Source organism: Heloderma suspectum, chromosome 6 (genome assembly GCF_057233095.1).
Source record: "Heloderma suspectum isolate Gila_16-S chromosome 6, 16-S_ref, whole genome shotgun sequence".
In the NCBI taxonomy this organism is placed as follows: domain Eukaryota; kingdom Metazoa; phylum Chordata; class Lepidosauria; order Squamata; family Helodermatidae; genus Heloderma; species Heloderma suspectum.
In genome coordinates this window covers 78,825,131-78,845,530 of record NC_139463.1, presented here as the reverse complement: position 1 = coordinate 78,845,530, position 20,400 = coordinate 78,825,131, and the positions used below count along the sequence as shown (strand labels likewise).

General features: G+C 46.2%; 1 protein-coding gene across 1 annotated transcript in view; it reads right to left on the bottom strand.

Annotated features, from left to right (window-relative positions):
• The window catches only part of LOC146341334 (vomeronasal type-2 receptor 26-like), a 37,205-nt gene extending 33,788 nt beyond the window's left edge, over positions 1-3,417 (bottom strand). The window contains exon 1 of the mRNA XM_084807375.1: positions 3,169-3,417. Coding sequence (XP_084663501.1) covers positions 3,169-3,417 — 249 coding nt within the window. The remainder of the gene's footprint in view (positions 1-3,168) is intronic.
• Between the last annotated feature and the right edge of the window lie 16,983 nt (positions 3,418-20,400).

Genomic DNA, 20,400 nt, shown 5'->3' with positions numbered 1-20,400 from the left:
TTATTCTGGGGGATAATATTGGAGCAGGGACTAATATTTCTCTGATAGACAAAAGCAATAATCCCCCAAGAGTACTGATATACAGAAGCATATAAGTGAGCGTACAGAAGGAGGAGAAAGTACATGCTTGACATGGGAAGGAAAAGGTGCTCACTTCGAAATAGGGATGGACGAAAGTCCCATACCTGTTCTCGAAGATTGCTTCTCGGTGGGGGGGAGGTGCTTCGGTTCTCCCCCCGATGTTAAGGCGAGGGGGGGAGGTGCCCCACCCCGCCTGGCCAAAATTTAGGCTGAGGGGGAGGCGCCCCATCCTTCGCCGCTGAAATTCCGGCCAGGGAGGAGCGCCCTGTCTCCCCGGCCGCGAAAAAAAAGTAAAGTAAAAAAACACACACACACACCCGTGATAGGCTATGTGATGATTTACGTAGCCTATCACGGCTAGATTTCCAAAGTCAGCTGTGATAGGCTATGTAAATCATTACGTAGCTTATCACGGGTGACTTTGAAAAAAAAAAGCGCCTTATTTTGGCACGTCTAGTCCACGTAAAGATTTACGTAGACTACAGCGAAAATAAGGGCAACGCAATTAGCGTTCCCTTATTTTCGCCATAGCCTACGTAAATCTTTACGTAGACTACCCCTGTCCAAATAAGGAACGCAAATGGCAGCGCCCATGGGCGCCGCGACTTGCGTACGCGCTTTCTTTTCCCCCCAAAGTCACCCGTGATAGGCTACGTGATGATTTACATCATGGCTGACTTTGGAAATCTTATTTTGTAATGGCGGCAGCGGCAGCTGGTCGGGAAACCGGCCACCGCCCCCGCCCCCACCGAAATGCCACCGAAACACCGCTGGGACCCGCCGCTGAGAGGAACATTCACCAAAAGTAAGTCCCATCACGGGGGGGCGGGGGCTGTTGGAGAATTTCCCCACCAATTTCGGGGGGCCGAATGCGTCTGCATTCGGCCTCCCGGAGATTCGTGGAGAAATTCTCCGCCATCCCTAATCCGAAAATCGGTATAACTTATGGCAATAGCCCCCCTCCCCCTGAATGTTTAACTGCTTTGTGACATTTAGGCACTTGAGGCCCCTGAAGGAATTCCAGTATAGTAAACATCCTGTAGCTGCAACTCTATACGAACGGTTTTATTTTTATCTTTCGAACTGCACATAAGAGAATGCTCCCATAATAAAGAATGGCCTATATTAGGGTTATGATCACCACATTAAAACAGTAGAACAGTTAAGAATCTCATCTGCAGCCCATGCATAACAAAGAGAAGAAAGCAAGGAATGCCCTACTAGGACAGACCAATGGCCTCTCCAAGCTATTATGGGTCACCTAGGAACACCAGGATTCACAGGAGTTACCACTTGTGGTTCATCATGTTCCTTGTAAGAACATCAACTTCTAGAGACCAATCAAGGATGACTAGGGTTTTGTGGATGCAATCTCCAACATACCTATTCCATGTCAGGTCAACCATCTTTGGATTAATTCAGGATTTATTTAAATTGAGTAATTTAAGTCAAAATAGAAATGGCTCTGAATTTAGGGATGTACGAAAATCACTTACCTTTCGGGGATTATGCTGATGGTGCGGGGGGAGGCGTTCCATCCCTCCCGCCAGAATCCTCGCTGGGGGGGAGGTGATCGTTCCTCCCCCCCGGAATCCTGGCCAGCTGGCTGTGCTCCGCAGCGATTCTGCGGAACCAGACATCCGGCCGCTGACTAGCAGGGATGAAAATGGTGTCGGCCATAGCCACCGCCGTTTGCGTCCCTGCAGTCAGCCGTGATAGGCTACGTAAATCTTTACGTAGCCTATCACGGGTGATTAAAAAAACAACAACGCCCTAACGCAAATGGCGGCGCCCATGGGCGCCGCCATTTGTGTTCCTTATTTTGGCACGTCTTAGTCTACGTAAACATTTTCAAAGACTAAGACTGCGAAAATATGGGGAACGCAAATAGCGTAGATGCTACACTATTTGCGTTCCCCCTATTTTCGCCGTCTTAGTCTACATAAATGTTTCCGTAGACTAAGACGTGCCAAAATAAGGAACACAAATGGCGGCGCCCATGGGCGCCGCCATTTGCGTACGCGCATTTGTTTGTTTGTTTGTTTTAATCAGCCGTGATAGGCTATGTAAACATTTACATAGCCCATCATGGTGTTTTTTAAAAAATCTAGCTGTGATAGGCTACGTAAATCTTTACGTAGCCTATCACTTTTTTTCTTTTTTTGTTTTTTTACCTGAAAATGGTGGCGGCGGCAGCCGGTTGGAAGACTGGCCACTGCCGCCGCCGCGGCTGAACCACCGCTGGAGCTGCCGCCGGATCTGCCGCCGCCAGGAAAATCCGCCTAAGCTAAGTCCCATCTCGGGGGGGGGGGGGCGTTCTGCCACCGATTTTGGGGGGCCGAGTGCACTGGCATTCAGCTTCCCCGAGATCCGTTGGGGAACTGTCGTACATACCAATCTGAATTGCAGAATGGGGAGGGAACTGCTATCCAAGTATAGTCCCCTCCCCAATCCCATACCATCTTAGTTCATACCTATTGTAGGGCTTGGGGCCATACAGGAATGTGCATACAGGTCACCAACTTATCTTCCCTCCATTGCCACCCCCTTTCCGTTCCCACATACATCTAGTTGGTTGTGCCTGCAACATCATCTGGCAACTGGGCCACCATTATGCTTTATGTCACTGTGGCAGCATCATTGCATACATCAGAGGCAAAGAACTTCAGGGGGTCAGATCCTTCTCTTTGGAGGTGCCAAGAGAATGGGTAAAAATTAGTGGGAACTTAAACACTGAAATGTCTGAATATAACTGCCTTTCCCTTGCTCTAAATTACCAAGGAGATGAAGTAGAGAAAACCTTTCATTTCCACATAATCCCTAGTTAGTTTTCTCAGTTAGAAGCTTCCTGGAGTTGAGCTCAGCTCTGAGAACAATGATGTAACACTTTGGGAGAAAGATGCAACCCAATAACCCAGTGTTGGAGGCCAAGATGGCAAAAACCTCCACTGCCACGACGTCTTTCCCCTTGGTGCTCAGAGAAGCTGGAATGAAGGAGATCCAAACACTGCAAAACACCAGCATGCTGAAGGTGATCAGCTTGGCTTCATTGAAAGTGTCCAGCAGCTTTCTGGCTAGGAAAGCTACCGTGAAGCTGATGAGGGCCAGAAAGCCCAGGTAGCCCAGAACACAGTAGAACATGAGGATGGAGCCTTCATTGCATTCCACTATGATCTGCCCAGCCTGAGAGTGCATGTCAACATCTGGGAATGGAGGAGAGGTTGAGAGCCATGCAATGCTAAGGCACACCTGAATGAAGGAGCAGGAAAGCACAATGGCATTTGCCACTTTTTGCCCAAGCAGTTTCCTCATCCTGTTGCCCGGCTTGGTGGCCATGAAGGCCAGGACCACCATGATGGTTTTTGCCAAGACACAAGACACTGCAGTGGAGAAAATGATTGCTAACGCCAACTGCCGGAGACAGCAGGACACCTTCCCAGGAGTGCCAATGAAGAGAAGGGAAGAGAAGTAACAAAGCAGGATGGAGGTGAGGAGAATGCAGGTGAGGTTTTGGTTGTTGGCTTTGACAATGGGAGTATCCCAGTTCTTTGCAAAGGTCAGGATCACCAGTCCTGTAATCACAGCAAGGGAAATAGCAAGGGAAACTAAAACGATCCCCAAAGGCTCTTCATAGGTTAAGAAGGTCCGAAGCTTGGAGATACATTGATCTTGGTTCTTGTTTGGATATTGATCTTCTGGGCACTTGACACAATAAGCAGCATCTGAAAGTGTTAGGGAAAGGGTGTGGCAGTGTTAGCTTTCTTGACAAAGAATTGCTGTTATAATGCCAAATCCATGGTTGACTAGAATTCCTGACTTTGGATTTATTTCTTTTTTGGCCTTCAGATATCTATATTACATACAATGACTTCAATGTACCTGGGCTTGTAGCACACCAGAGATCATATTCATTCTCAGCAGCAACATTGGTAATAATAAGCATTTCAAACAGAAAATAACATTGTTGTTGTTCAGTCATTCAGTCGTGTCCGACTCTTCGTGACCCCATGGACCATAGCACGCCAGGCCTTCCTGTCCTGCGCTCTCTCCCGGAGCGTGCTCAAGTTCATATTCATTGCATCCGTGATGCTATCTAGCCATCTCATCCTCTGCCGTCCCCTTCTCCTTTTGCCTTCAGTCTTTCCCAGCATCAGGGTCTTTTCCAGGGAGTTTTCTCTTCGCATTAGGTGGCCAAAATATTGGAGCTTCAGCTTCATTATCTGTCCTTCCAATGAGCACTCAGGGTTGATTTCCTTTAGGATGGACTGATTGGACCTCCTTGCAGTCCAGGGCACTCGTAAGAGTCTTCTCCAGCACCACAGTTCGAAAGCATCAATTCTTCGGTGCTCAGCCTTCCTTATAGTCCAGCTCTCACAGCCATACGTTACTACTGGGAAAACCATAGCTTTGATTAGACGGACCTTTGTCGAAAAGGTGATGTCTCTGCTTCTTACTATGCTGTCTAGGTTGGCCATAGCTTTCCTCCCAAGGAGCAAGCGTCTTTTAATTTCATGGCTACAGTCACCGTCTGCGGTGATCTTGGAGCCCAAGAAAGTAAAATCTGTCACTGCTGCCATTTCTTCCCCTTCTATATGCCAGGAAGTGATGGGGCCAGATGCCATGATCTTAGTTTTTTTAATGTTGAGTTTCAAACCAGCTTTTGCACTCTCCTCTTTCACCCTCAACAAGAGGCTCTTTAGATCCTCTTCGCTTTCTGCAATTAGGGTGGTATCGTCTGCATATCGGAGGTTGTTGATAATTCTCCCAGCAATCTTAATTCCGACCTCTGATTCATCCAACCCAGCATTTCTCATGATGTACTCTGCATATAAGTTAAATAAGCAGGGTGACAATATGCAGCCTTGTCGTTGGTTCATACCAACGACAACGAACCTTGCCGTTGGTTCATACTTCACAACAATCTGATATTGACATCTGGCATGTATGTTATTGGTCATAAGTTTGTGAAAAACAGACATTGGGTTGGATTCTGACTTAGTAGCACTATTGAAATATATCTTTTCACCATACCAATATATGGGTATGCTTTAAGCATGACTGCATCTGGATCCAACCAGTTCTACTGTGGACTGTTGGGATTATTAGGCAAAGTTTTACTATGCTAACAACACTGTATAAGTGTAGGTCTCTTGGTGGGTAGGTCAAATCCTATAAGCATCAGTTTCCCTGACTATTGCCAGGGATCACACCCAACAGAGTGTATAGTTGAGCAATGATGGGGAATACATCACGGTATTCAATGGCAGTGCCTTCTTCCGAATGGACAAAGAAGGAGGTGGACAGATGCCCAATTCTAAGTAGTATGTGTGTGGACTCATTCAGTGGTGATTGACAACTAAAATGAGTGGACTATGGTACACAGCTAGGGATGTTGGAGAAATCCACAATAGTACCAAATGAGTTCAGACTTTCATGAATCCAACCCATGGATTCTGCAGCGGACTGGTTTTTCCCCTGTTGGTGGGATTCCACACACTTGCTGACCAGTTTTCTAACTTCCTCGAATTTTGTGCAGAAGCCATCAAAGTAATATCTTCGAGTTTACTCATTGCAAATGACTACACAGTGATTCTAACTGTAAATAGCTACAAACATTCCAGCCAAACACATGTACAATACATACTGAGTCCCATTATAGGGGAAAAGGCGGGATATAAATATAATAATAATAATAATAATAATAATTATAATTATAATTATAATACATAAACCAATCACTTCCCCATAATGATTGGACATATAAAGTTCAAAACAACTGTGAGACGAACACTTTATTGGCCCCCCTCTAAGATGCCCTGCCCCCCCACTTTGTATTTTCTATTTTTAAATTAACAAATGTTCTTCCTAAGAACAGAAGAAGAGCCATGATGGGTCAGACCAAGGGTCCATCTAGTCCCGCAGTCTGTTCGCACAGTGGCCAACCAGCAATTGACCAGGAACCCACAAGCAGGGCATGAGCGCAACAGCACCCTCCCACTCATGTTAGTTAGAATAGCAAACAGGAGGTTTGCTAATGAGCTGGATGTGGAAATACAAACCTGAGCTGGGGGCAAGTGGGGGCAAGTGGGGTGCTGACATATGTAGGAGTAAGTTGCATTGAACTCAGTAAGACTTACTTCTGAGTAGACATGCACAGAGTTGGTTCTCCTCTTAATTTTAGCCTCACAGTGTCACCTAGGGGTGCACGAAAGTCACTTACCTGGTCTCGCAGCTTTTCGCGGTGGGGGGGAGGCGCTTCGCTGCTCTCCCCGTGAAGTTCAGGCCGGGGGGGAGGCTTCCTGCCTCGCCCGGCCGAAATTCAGGCCGGGGAGGAGGCGCCTCGCCCGGCTGCGAAATAAAAAGTTAAAAAAAAAACGCCCCCGTGATAGGCTACGTGACGATTAACGTAGCCTCTCACGGCTAGATCTGCAAAGTCAGCCGTGATAGGCTACGTAAACCTTTATTTAGGCTATCACGGCTGACTTTGGGGGGGGGGAAAGCGTGTACGGAAATGGCGGCCCCCATAGGGAGCCGCCATTTGCGTTCCTTATTTGGTCCCTGTAGTCTATGTAAATCTTTACGTAGACTACAGCGACCAAATAAGGAACGGGAATGGCAGCTCCCTATGGGGGCCGCCATTATCCGTACGAGCTTTTTTTCTTTTTTTAAGTCACCCGTGATAGGCTACGTGACGATTGACGTAGCCAATCACGGCTGACTTTGCAAATCTAGCCATGATAGGCTACGTTAATCGTCACGTAGCCTATCACGGGGGCTACTTAAAAAAAAAAAGCGCGTACGCAAATGGCGGCCCCCATAGGGAGCCGCCATTCGCGTTCCTTATTTGGTCGCTGTAGTCTACGTAAATCTTTACATAGACTACGGCGAAAATAAGGGCAACGCAAATAGCGTTGCCCTTATTTTCGCCGTAGTCTACGTAATCTTTACGTAGACTACAGGGACCAAATAAGGAACGTGAATGGTGGCTCCCTATGGGGGCCGCCATTATCCGTACGCGCTTTTTTTTTTTAAGTCACCCGTGATAGGCTACGTGACGATTTACGTAGCCTATCACGGCTGACTTTGCAAATCTAGCCTGATAGGCTACGTTAATCGTCACGTAGCCTATCACGGGGGCGTTTTTTTTTTCTCTTATTGGAATGGCTGCGGCGGCAGCCGGTCGAGAGACCGGCTGCCGCTCCCACCCTGGACAAAGACCCGACGAACCGCCGGCCAGACCCGCCGCCGGGAGGGACATTCGGGAAAGGTAAGTCCCATCCCGGGGGGTGTGCGGGGGTTGGGTGTGTGTGGAGAATTTCTCCCCTAAACCTGTTCAGGGGCCCGGACACGTTGGCGCTTGGCCCCCCGAAGTTTCGGGGAGAAATTCTCCGCCATCCCTAGTGTCACCAACAAGGCTGGATGTGGAAATAGAAAGCCTAGCAGGGGGAATAATACTTGTGCAGGGCTCCAGACCGGCATGGTCATTTTAAAAGTTTTTTTTTCTTTCTTTCAAATGGCATTGCTTTAAACAAAGAGTGCATCGCTGAGGGACACCTAGGGCAGCCTTGTTTTGGGAAGCCCTGAGGAGGAGGAAGTGTTTTGGCTGAAAGTAAATGGAGACAGAGGATTTCAATCGAAAAAGAACACCCTCAAACAAGGTGGTGAGCACAATTCTTAAAAAAAAAACTTACGTATTTATTATCGAAATATCCTACCTTGCGTTTTTATTTACGAAAATTTTGCGACTCTGTGCAGATGACCAAAAAAAACACCACATGACTGCTGGCTCCGCAGGACCTCGTGGTGCCATTCCACAGAGGATTCCGTGGCAGAGACTGAAGGTAATTCGATCCCATTTCAGTCCTTGGCGGAATTCTCTGACATCCCTAGCAATTTGATCTCTAGTTCCTCTGCCTCTTCGAAACCCAGCTTGTACTTCCGGTAGTTCTTGGTTCACAAACTGCTGAAGCCTAGCTTGTAGGATTTTGAGCATCACCTTGCTGGAATGTGAAATGAGCACAATTGTATGGTAGTTTGAACACTCTTTGGCATTGCCCTTCTTTGGAATGGGAATGTAAACTGACCTTTTCCAGTCTTGTGGCCACTGCTGAGTGTTCCAAATTTGTTGGCATATTGAGTGCAGTACTTTAACAGCATCATCTTTTAGGATCTTAAATAGCTCAGCTGGAACACTGTCATCTCCACTAGCTTTGTTGTTAGTAATGCTTCCTAAGGCCCACTTGACGTCATTCTCTAGGATGTCCAGCTCAAGTGCAGTGACTGCACTATCATGGCTATCAGGGACATTCAGATCTTTCCTGTATAGTTCTTCTGTGTATTCTTGCCACCTCTTCTTAATCTCTCCCTGCTTCTGTTAGGTCCCCGCTGTCTTTGTCCTTTATCATGCCCATCTTTGCACAAAATGTTCCCTTTAGATCTCCGATCTTCTTGAAAAGATCTCTAGTCTTTCCCATTCTGTTGTTTTCCTCAATTTCTTCGCATTGTTCATTTAAGAAGGCCTTCTTGTCTCTTCGTGCTATTCTCTGGAACTCTGCATTCAGTTGGCTATATCTTCCCCTTTCTCCTTTGCTTTTCACTTCCCTTCTTTCCTCAGCTACTTGTAAAGCCTCATCAAACAGCCACTTGGCTTTCTTGCATTTCTTTTCTTTGGGATGGATTTCGTTGCTGCCTCCTGAACAATGTTATGAACCTCCATCCATAGTTCCTCAGGCACTCTGTCTATCAGGTCTAATCCCTTAAATCTATTCATCACCTCCACTGTCTATTCATAAGGGATATGAGTTAGGTCATACCTGGAAGGTTTAGTGGTTTTCCCTATGTTCTACAAATTGAGCCAAAATTTTGCAAGAAGAAGCTCATGATCTGAGCCACAGTCAGCTCCAGCTCTTGTTTTTACTGACTGTATGGAGCTTCTCCAACTTTGGCTGCAAAGGACATAATCAAACTGATTTCGATATTGACCATCTGGTGATGTCCATGTGTAGAGTCACCTCTTGTGCTGTTGGAAAAGAGTGTTTACTATGATCAGCATGTTCTCGTGGCAAAACTCTATTAGCCTTTGTCCTGCTTCATTTTGTACACCAAGGCCATGCTTGCCTGTTATCCTGGGGATTTCTCGACTTACTACTTCAGCATTCCAATCCCCTATGATGAAGAGGACATCTTTTTTTGGTGTTAGTTCTAGAAGGTGTTGTAGGTCTTCATAGAACCGTTCAACCTCAGCTTCTTCGGCCTCAGTGGTTGGGGCATAGACTTGAATTACTGTGATGTTGAATGGTTTGCCTTGGATTCGTACTGAGATCATTCTATCATTTTTGAGATTGTACCACAGTACTGCTTTTCCCACTCTTTTGTTGACTATGAGTGCTACTCCATTTCTTCTAAGGGATTCTTGCCCACAGTAGTAGATATAATGGTCACCTGAATTAAATTTGCCCATGCTTGTCCATTTTAGTTCGCTGATTCCCAAGATGTCGATGTTCAATCTTGCCATCTCATGTTTGACCACCCCCAGGTTACCTTGATTCATTGATCTGACATTCCAGGTTCCTAAACAATATTGTTCTTTACAGCATCGGATTTTCTTTTCACCACCACCAGACACATCCACAGCTGAGTGTCCTTTCGGCTTTGGCCCAGCTGCTTCACTCTTTCTGGCGCTACTTGGAAATACCCTCTGCTCTTCCCCAGTAGTATATTGGGCACCTTCTGTACTGAGGGGCTCATCTTCCGGTGTCATCCCTTTTAGCCTTGTGATACGTTCCATGGGGTTTTCTTGGCAAGAATACTGGAGTGGGTTGCCATTTCCTTCTCCAGTGGACCACATTTTGTCAGAACTCTCCACCATGACCTGTCCTTCTTGGGTGGCCCTGCATGGCATAGCTTATGGCTTCACTGAGTTACGCAAGCCCATTCGCCACAACAAGGGGGTGGCAGAAGTAGTTTCCATTTAACGAAGCCGTGCAGTTTTGTTTTGCTTTTTCTTCCCCATTGTAGGAGTAATTCCATTGTAAGGATGTTGATCTGGCCACCCACTCCCCAACAAAGGGGATTCCTGTAAGGGATCCTGGGGATGTGGCACCAAGACCAGGCCAGCATGGGAGCTATGGGTTGGTCAGGTCTGGCTTTCATGGAAAGGAGTTCACAGTAGCGGTCCATGTCATGGTGTGCCCCTGGCCCTGGCATCTGCTACCAGCACTCCTGGCATGCAGGCCAGGAAGGGGGAATCAGACAGCAGGATCCTGGCCCATGTCAGGATCCATGCCCTACCCCCCCCCCCCGAAACAATGATTCTGGTTGTGGAAGGCCGTCCGCTTGGAGGCCCAATTGGTGTAGACACTGGTTTCATTTTGGAATCAAGGAAAAACATGGCTTTTTACCAAAGCCTTTGAGGGCTAAATGCACTCCCAAAGTAGCACACTGCTTTAACTGTGGCATTGCTTTATATTTTAATTGGTATTCACTCCTTTAATGGTTTAATATGTTTTTAGCCATTTAAATTATTTTTTATACAGTCTAATCTGATTTTATCTGTACGCCCCCCTGAGATCTTAAAGATTTCGGTCAGGATATAAATGTTTTAAATAAAGAAATGTCTCGAATATCGGTCTCGAATCATCTGCTCAGGGCACATGACAGCTCACTGCAGTGACCCCTGCAGCGTACTCTGATTCCATATAGGTGGATTGTGCACTGGGCAATTATTTTTTTACCTCGCTTGCCTGTCACAGGGTGTCAGTGGTGGTTACTGTCATCTTGCTCACAGGAAAATGTTCAAAGTTCCTCTGCCATGTTCACAGCCAGCACAATTTGGTTTTATTTGTGCAAGGCCAAGACTGGAATATCATGTGTGATACTTAATCTGAGGGGAAAATCAAAAAACCTTGAATGAAGACATAATTAGCAATAATGAGGATCTCCTTGAACCCCTCCATGGTTTTCCAAAAGGCCCCATCCCCTTTCCCCACTCCTTTCCCCCCTCCTTTCCCCCAACCACTGATTTTTGGTGGCTCTGGCTTTTGTGCATTTTCTTCCATTCTGAAAGGTTGAAATGCCTCTCCTAAGGCTTAGTGATGGGCAGTAAGGGCTTTAAGCTCAAGGGCTTAAAGGGCAGTAAGGGCTCTTGGCAGTGGGGCTCCACTGTTTTGCCTTTGGCCCAACCTACAACTGGAATGCGGCCCTGGGGAGCATCTCCAAAATGGCAACTAGCCCTTGGGATGAAAGGGGTTCTGCACCATGTTCCCCGACCACATTGATCAGTAACCCTGTAAACTACAGTTCCCGATATTTCATCAAACAGGATGCTGCTAGCCCCCCGTCTGGGTTCTCCAGGTTCTCCACCTGACCCCTGACCCCACTCCCAAAGTGTGACATGATTGTTCTAAGAGCTGACCTCACCTCCAGGATGCTTCTGACAGAGAAAACCAATTAGGGATTATGGGGAAATCAAAGGTTTACTCGACTTCATCCCCTTGGTCATTTGGAGCAAGGCAAATGAGTTGGGTGGGTGAGCTGGGTGTAGTCAACGTGACTCAGCTCTGCCCACCTGGGTACTCAGTGCAGTCCCAACATATGTTGGAGAGCTGGGGGGGGGGAGTCTCAGTGGTTCATAGAACCTCCATCTCTATCACCAGGAAACCACGCCATTTTGGAGCAGGCCTTGAGGGGTTGCACCTCCTGTTGGGCCATAGAAACAGATTGGGGATGCTGCTGGTGTACTGCCTACCCTGCTGACCAGCATCCTCCCTGACTGAGCTGGCTGAGGCAGTCGCAAGTGTGGTGTTAGAGGAATCCAGGACGGTGGTTCTGGGTGACTTCAACCTCCATGCTGAGGCTGTCTCCAGAGTTCCAGCTCAGGACTTCATGGCCTCCATGACAACCATGGGGCTGTCTCAGGATGTCATCGGCCCAACACATGAAGCAGGGCACACCCTTGATTGGGTTTTTGCTCCAACTTGTGAGATGGGTAGTCTGAAGATTAGGGGGCTCCAAGTAACCCCACGGTCATGGTCAGACCATTTCCTGGTGAGATTTGAACTTATGACATTACTCTCCTACCCTGGGGGTGGGGGAACTATTCGGATGGTCCACCCCAGGAGACTGATGGTATCCAATGGATTTCTGAATGCTCTTGGGGATTTCTACTGAAGAGAGCTGTTGATCCAGCTGAGGCCTTAGGTCATTTGGAGCAAGGCAAATGAGTTGGGTGGGTGAGCTTGGTGGAGTTAACCTGACTTGGCTCCGCCCACCTGGGTACTCAGTGCAGCCCCAACATAGGTTGGAAGGCTGGGGGGGGGGAGTTGCCATTGTTCATAGAACTTCCATCTCTATCACCAGGAGACCACTCCACCTTGGAGCAGTCCTTGAGGGGTTGCACCTGGTGTTGGGCCACAGAGACAGATTGGGGATGCTGCTGGTGTACCACCCACCCTGCTGCCCACCATCCTGCCTGACTAGGGATGGCGGAGAAATCCGCCATTGACTCCAATGAGGCCGGATTCTTTAGAATCTGGCCCCCTGGAGTCCGTGGCAGAATGGACTATTCCCCCCCTCCACCCTGCAAAATTCTCCCCAGATGGTCCAGGTCCATCCGCTGCCGTCCGCTGCCCCAGTCTGAGGACACAAATGGTGTCTGGCGTAGCGGATGCCATTTGCGTCCCTGTTTTAGCCGTGATAGGCTATGTAAGTATTTACATAGCCTATCATGGCAGAGAGCAGGGATACAAATGGCATCCGCTATGCCATTTGCGTCGCTACTCTTTTCGTGATAAGCTACATAAATGTTTACGTATCACGAAGAAACACAGAAAAAGTCCCTCATGCAAGGGCAAAGTCCCTCACCAAAGACTCCTGAGAAAACTTAGCAGTCATGGAATATGAGGAGGGGTCCTCTTATGTATCTGTTATGCATTAAAAAACAGAAAGGAGAGACAAGGAATAAATGGTACATTCTCATCCTTATCAACCTCACCTCTATTGTTGCAACATGTAACTGGGCCTCTGAAAGAGATGCAACAATGTGGGCAGGTTCAAATGGAAGTATGTTGTCCTTCAGTTACCTTGGCCCCTATTGGTTTTGAGAGCTAAAGCTAAAAAAAGCATTGTGTGGGGTCCTGGACCTTTGCCCCCAATTCCCTTCCTGAATGCAATACTGGCTATGCCCTACCCACCTATGGATGAATGTTTAATGCAAACCCATCTTGGCTAATACTTGGAGTCTTCATACTAAAAAGCAAGAGCACTATTTATCAAACCAGTCTTGACTAGTGTGCAGGCCTGGAAAAGGAGCTTTAGTACTGACCACAAATGGTCTAAGTTCTTTCACTATTTTCCCATAAATTCCCAGGGGGTCCAGGGAGGTAAAAAAATTCCTCTCTCAAAGATAACATCTTGGGGGTTGCTAGAACTAAGTTTATTTCTTCTTGCAGCTTCCCATTCCAACACAGTCTTTTTTCTCCCTGGGTTATTAAATTATTTGCAGAAGCAAAAACTAGGGGAACTTTTCCAGTTGGTAACGAAAGACACATCGGAATTGGCATGTGATCACTCTCTGGTCTAGTAAGGACTTTAAAATTGTTGAAAAAGAATACAGCAGATTGTGAGAGGATCATAAAATCTATCACACTCCTGCTTTTTGGGCCAATATATGTATATAAGTTTGAATCTTGGTCTATATCTGTCCCATTAGATATATATAAGTGAAACTTAACAAGAGCAAAGAGGAATTGACCGGCCCGAATCCTTAGAATTTCTAATAGGGAGAGCAGCCAGTTCATCTGGAATAAGTCCCATTTTCTCACCGATTTTACAGTTGTTTTGTCCTATTCTAGCATTCACATCACCAGCTATCAAGATTTTTGGGTCAGCCTGTATTTCAAATAAGGTGGAGAGGGCCCGATCAAGTTCATTCCATCTGGAGGTATCTTCATACTTTGAATTCTGCAGGGGAGAATACACATTTACTAAAAAAAAAGGTCAGACCTGAAGGCCAATCCACCTGAAGAATTAAGATGTAACTACGATTGCTTACATCAAGCTGTAAAATGTTTGGGTTATTATCCACTGAAACCTTCGTTGCTAGACCACCCCAGGCACAGCCTCTACTATCTGATTTGCTAGCTGTTTGGGTATACACAAGGTATCCTGGAGAAGTGGGAACAGTCATAGTGGTAGCCCAGGTTTCTTGAATAAAAAGAACTTCAAACTGAGCACAATTTTTTAAAAAATTCTCATCTAACAGCTTGGAGGCCCATCCTGCAACATTCCAAGAGAGTAATCTCATAGAAATAGCAGTGCCAACCTGTGGAGAGGAAGATAGTTAGCATGGACCAGCCCTCATAATGCTGACAGTGGCTTGTTTATGGAGTCCTGTTGCTTCAGATATAATTCTGCTATCCCTATCTCCACATTGCCTGTCTATTGCTGGGGTTTGAGAGGGTGGAGTTGACCGCTGTTCGCATGCAAATTCTAGCCCTGTGAAGTGTCCATCAGCTATACAGTTTTGTTCTGCATGGTGCATTGTTTGAAGTTGGGGTGGGACAGCGGCCCTTTTTTTACGAGGCTGTGCAGGAAAGTGGGGTGGTAAATTTATTTCTTCTGTAACTTTTTGAAGTTTGGTTTGAAAGTATCCCAGCTCAATTAAATTAGATTTTCCTAAATCTAATCTAATCTAATCTAATCTAATCTAAAGTGATTAGAAACAGGTCCTATAAATATTTTCTTACATCTGTAAAGCAAAACTCTGAATAAAATGGCGCATTTGAAAACTGCTGCATTTTTTGTTTGGTCAGAATCGTTTTTGAAAGAATCATTAAACATAGAAATCACAAGGGCTGCAAGTAAAACCTTCAAGAGTCTTTAAAAAGTAAAACACTCCTTAAGCGTCACTTAGATTTTCTAAAAAATACCCTAGCTAGCCCCCCCCCAAAAAAAACTATGTTCACCCCTGTAAAGTGACTTTTGAGATGAAGAAGATCAAGCAAAGGAGTCCACAGAATATCAGGATCCAACCACAACGTTCTCCTCTCTTGTTAGAAAGTTTTATCTTCTTTCTGCAGAGCACTTGTGTCTTATGTTTAAAATGTTTATGTATAAGCCCACCTGCAATTGACCCATCACCCTAGACATATTTAAAAATGCTGCTAGGTTTCCCAGAAACTATGCTCGCCCCTGTAAATTACTTTGTAGCATTAATTCCCATTTTTGAGATGGGCCCTGAAACCACATTACATGCTTTGGACAGGGTGCTGCTAAACTAAATGTTAGGACTCAGCTTTTTATCACTAGCTTCCAATACAGGTCAGAGGGCTGGACCCGAAAAGCCTCATGCCGCATGTCTCCAGATGGGGGGTGGATTACATGTAGGGATGTACGAAAGTGACTTACCTAACGCAGATTATGTTGATGGTGGGGGGGAAGCGTTCCATCCCTCCCCCCGGAATCCTGGCCGGGGGGGAGGCGCTCTGTTCCTCCCCCCAGAATCCTCGAATGGCCGGCTGTGCTCCGTGGCAGCTCCGTGGAGCAGCTGGCCAGGCCCGCCCCGGCCAGGCCAGAGCCATCCGCAGCCAGATTTCTGGCCACAGAGGGCTCTGGGTAAAAAAAACAAAAAACGCATACGCAAATGGTGCCTTTCTTCTTCCTTCTTTTTGGCTGTCTTAATCTACGCTAAAACGGCAAATCAAAAGGGGACGCAAATAGCACCCGCTATGCAATTTGCGTTCCCCTTGATTTTCACCATCATAGTCTACATAAATATTTACGTAGATTAAGACGGTAAAAAGAAGGAATGCAAATGGTGGTGGCCGTAGCCGCCGCCATTTGCGTATGCGTTTTTTTAAAAAAAAAAACCCACCCCCAACCATAATAGGCTACGTAAAGATTTATGTAGCCTATCACATCTTTTTTTTTTCCTTACAAGCCTGGAAATGGCGGCGGCAGTGGTGGCCGGTCGGAAGACCACCCGCCGCCGCCGCCGGAGCCGCCACCGGAGCCGCCGCCGGAGCTGCCGCCAGAGCCGCTGCCGGAGCTGCTGCTGCACGGAAGATCTGCCCCAGGTAAGTCTCAGCCTGCGGGGGATCCGCAGGGGGCGGGGGGGTAGCAGGCCATTCCGCCACAGATTTCGGGGAATGCATTCGGCCTCACCAAGATCCGTGGTGGAATTCTCTGACATCCCTAATTACATGGGTCCTGAAACCGCATTACGTGTTTTTTGAATAGGGCTTTCCTAAATTTCATTTTTGGGAAAACAACCAGTGCTCTGATCTAATCTTTACACATTTATATGTAGGGGAAAACTATTCCCTCCTTTTCTTTTCTTTTCAAACTATTATTATTATTATTATTATTATTATTATTATTTTAATTTTGTCAGAATCATTTTTGAAAGAATCATGAAACATAGAGAACAGAAGGGCTGCAAGTAAAACCTTCAAGAGTCTTTAAAAAAAAAAAAAGTAAAACATTCCTTAAGTGCCACTTAGATTTTGTAAAAAATTCTACATGGCCTACCCTTTAGAAGTGGGGGGGCAATGGTCTAGTCTTCTCACATTTGTTGTTAGCAGCTTGGTAAAGAAAAGCATTAATGTAAACATCTGATATTGGAGAGAGAAAAAAAATCTCAATAACTGTCTTTAAAATGATGCATACATAGGTATCCATTTCTTAAAAAATAAACATGATGAGGTAGTAGGGGACACCCCCGACTTTGTGCATTTATATGTAGGGGGAAACTATCCCCATTATTATTATTATTATTATTATTATTATTATTATTATTATTAATTTTTGTCAGAATCGTTTTTGAAAGAATCAACTTCTATCACTAGTTCCCATTACAGGGTAGAGGGGGTGGGCCCCAAAATGTCACATGTTGCATGTCTCCAGAACACCATTTGCATTCCTTATTTTTGGCCGTCTCAGTCTACGTAAATATTTACGTAGACTAAGATAAAGACAAGAAAGGGGAACGCAAAAAGCGTAGCAGATGGCCGCGGGTGGGCTGCTGTGGCTGGCGTTGCCGTCCTTCCAGGCTGCCATGGTAGGCTACGTAAGAATTTAAGAATTTAAATTCTACGTAAGAATTTAATTTGTGTTACATAAGAATGCAAATAGCAGCTATGGCGGCCGCCATTTGCATTCCATATTTTTCGCCGTTCAAGCCTACATAAATATTTACGTAGGCAATTACGGCGAAAAAATGGGAACCGCAAATAGTGCTCACTACGCTATTTGAGGTTCCCTTCTTTTTGCCGTAATTGCCTACATAAATATTTACATAGGCTAGAACAGCGAAAAATAGGGAACGCAAATGGTGGCCGCCATAGCCGCCGCCATTTGCATACACTGTTTTTTTTTGGTGGGGGGATGTCGTGATAGGCTACATAAATTCTTACATAGCCTATCACAGCAGCCTGGAAGGACAGAAATGGCAGCTGCTCCAGCAGCCACCATTTGCATCTCCAGCAGCCCATCCGTGGCTGGAAGTGCGGCTGCGGACGGCCCTGGCCGGCTGCTCCATGGAGCCACCACGGAGCAGAGCTGGCTGGGCAGAATTCTGGGGGGGAGGACTGGATCACCTCCCCCCCATTGAGGATTCCAGGGGGATGGACGGAGCGCCTCCTCCCCCAGCGGATGCCTCACCCAGAACAGGTAAGGGATTCATACATCCCTAAGGATGAAGGGGTTTAACTGCTGTTCAATATTGTCCTGAACTGTAGAAAGTGTTTTTTTGCAAAATTAAGAATGTTTTGCATTTTACTATTTTATGGGGTATTTGTCCACAAGCTATGCTTAATAGGGATGTACGAATCCATTACCTGGTTCTGTGCAGGGGCATCCATGGTGGGGGAGAGTCGCTCCATCCCTCCCCCCGGAATCCTCCCTGGCCGGCACTGCTAGCCGGGGCTGGCCGCAGCTGGAGTTCTGGCCATGGCCGGGCTACTGCAGCTGCAAATGGCGGCTGTCATAGTGGCCGCCATTTGTGTCCTTGCAAGCAGCTGTGATAGGCTATGTAAGTATTTATGTAGCCTATCACAGCAAAGAGCAGGGGCACAAATGGCGTAGCGGCCACCATTTGCGTCCCTGTTCTTTGCTGTGATAAGCTACGTAAATACTTACGTAGCCTATTGTGGCTGCAAGGATGCAAATGGCAGCCGCAGAAGCCCGGCTGCTGCCGGCCAGGAGACCAGCTACGGCATCTGCCCCAGGTAAGTTCCGTCCCGGGGAGTTTCCGCAGGGTGGCGGGGAGTGGGAGGTCATTCCGCCATGGATTCTGAGGGGGCGGATTCTAAAGAATCCGGCCTCACTGGAATCCATGGCGGAATTCTCTGACATCCCTAGTGCTTAAATAAGCATGAACTAGCATAGCTGTTTCCCCCTCCATTCTTCTCAAAGGGTCTGCTACAAATGGTCAAAAGGCTCTCACACCATACGTAGTGTGGGGGGGCGGAGCAAAAGCTTGAGGCAAGACTCTACATGCCTTTGAGTGGTCAAACTAGCACCTTCTTCTTATTTACTATCTCATGAAATCACACACCTGACAGAGATACACCAAAATTAAGTCAAATGATAAAGAACTGGGTAAGGCTTTTGGGGTGGGAGGATTTTTAATGTAAAAACAACAACAACAACATGCTGTTTGTGAAAGCACTGGCTATGTGTATAATGTTTTATATATATATATATATATATATATATATATATATATATATATTTACAGAAGACTTTATGGCCAGCCATACTTTTTGCAAGAAAAGGCCCAGGACAGCACTCACACTGGCATCTGGTAGTGCAGATGAAACAGAATTGTTCTAATAATTGTCATGTGGTTTTTAAGGTTTCCTGTAAAGCTGAAAGCAGTGTGTGTGTGTATTTTCTTTTTTAGAAACCACAACCAATGTTCAGGAGGCTGCTGTGATTAACCCCCCAAAGAAGGCCACAAGAAAAACCAAGCACATAGACTCACCGCCTTCTGATGATAAAATAGGTAAAAAGTTAATGTTGGTAAGGGATTGGGGGGGGGGTCATATCGAAAGTAGGAATCTACTAAAGTGGTTATTGCTTTTTGCAGTGAACATGACCCCTGTTAGAGCTCCTTTTAAAAAACCAAAGGCTACCGGACCACGAGCAGGCAAGGGTAAGGCATTGACTGTGTGTGTGTGTGTGTGTGTGTGAGAGAGAGAGAGAGAGAGAGAGAGAGGGAGAGAGGTTTGTACCTAACTAATAAGGATGTGCCCCACCCCTTCTCATTTTTTGGTTTTAGACCAGAAACCTGCAACTGTGAAAAGTGCCTCTGCAGAACCACAAGAAGCCATAGGTCCAAAGGCCAAAACAATGAACATGACAACTGTTAGAGGGCCTTTTAAAAAACCAAAGGCTACCAGACCGCCAGCAGGCAAGGGTAAGGTATTGACTGTGTGTGTGTGTGTGTGTGTGTGTGTGTGTGTGTGAGAGAGAGAGAGAGAGAGAGAGAGAGAGAGAGGTTTGTGCTTAATTAATAAGGATGTGCCCTACTTCTTCTCGTTTTTGGTTTTAGACCAGAAACCTGCAACTGTGAAAAGTGCCCCTGCAGAACCACAAGAAACCACAGGACCAAAGGCAAAGAGATCAAGATATGACGGGCACCCAGAGTCTGCAATCTCCAAACCAGGGAGGGGGCTTGCTAATTGGCTTGAACATACTTCTACAAGACTGAAAGAAGGCTATCAGCTCATGAAGCACTGTACAGAGATTGAAGCTGCCATACGCAAGTTTTTAAGTGCTGATAATGATGGGGTATCTGATGTAAGCTCTTTTCAGAATATTAAAATGCATACAAAGTATCCTGCACATGGCAACACATTCTTTAAACATGTACAAGTTGGGGGTGGTAAACCACGCTGGAGGTGTTGGAAAAGCCGGCATAGGAAGAACACATTCAACAAAGTACGATCTTACTGGCAGATAAGTTAGTGAAAGTTGGTTTTAATTTTTGTGAACCACCCAGAGAGCTTCGGCTATTGGGCGGTATAGAAATGAAATAAATAATAATAATAATAAAATATTAAACAAGGCTAAAAAAACACTCTCTGCCTGTAAAAATCAAAGGCTTCCTAAGAAAAGCTGCTCTCCAATGGCAGATTCGCAGGATGCCTCACAATTTTCTAGGGATGTCAGAGAAATCCGCTCGAAAGTCAAATGGGCCCGAATTCAAGCACATTCGGCTTGGCAACCCTCCCCCAGGACAGGGCCCCCTGGTCTACACGAACCGGAGCTCATGCGGTACTTTTTTTTCTCTGCCGAAAATTTTACGAAGGTATTTAC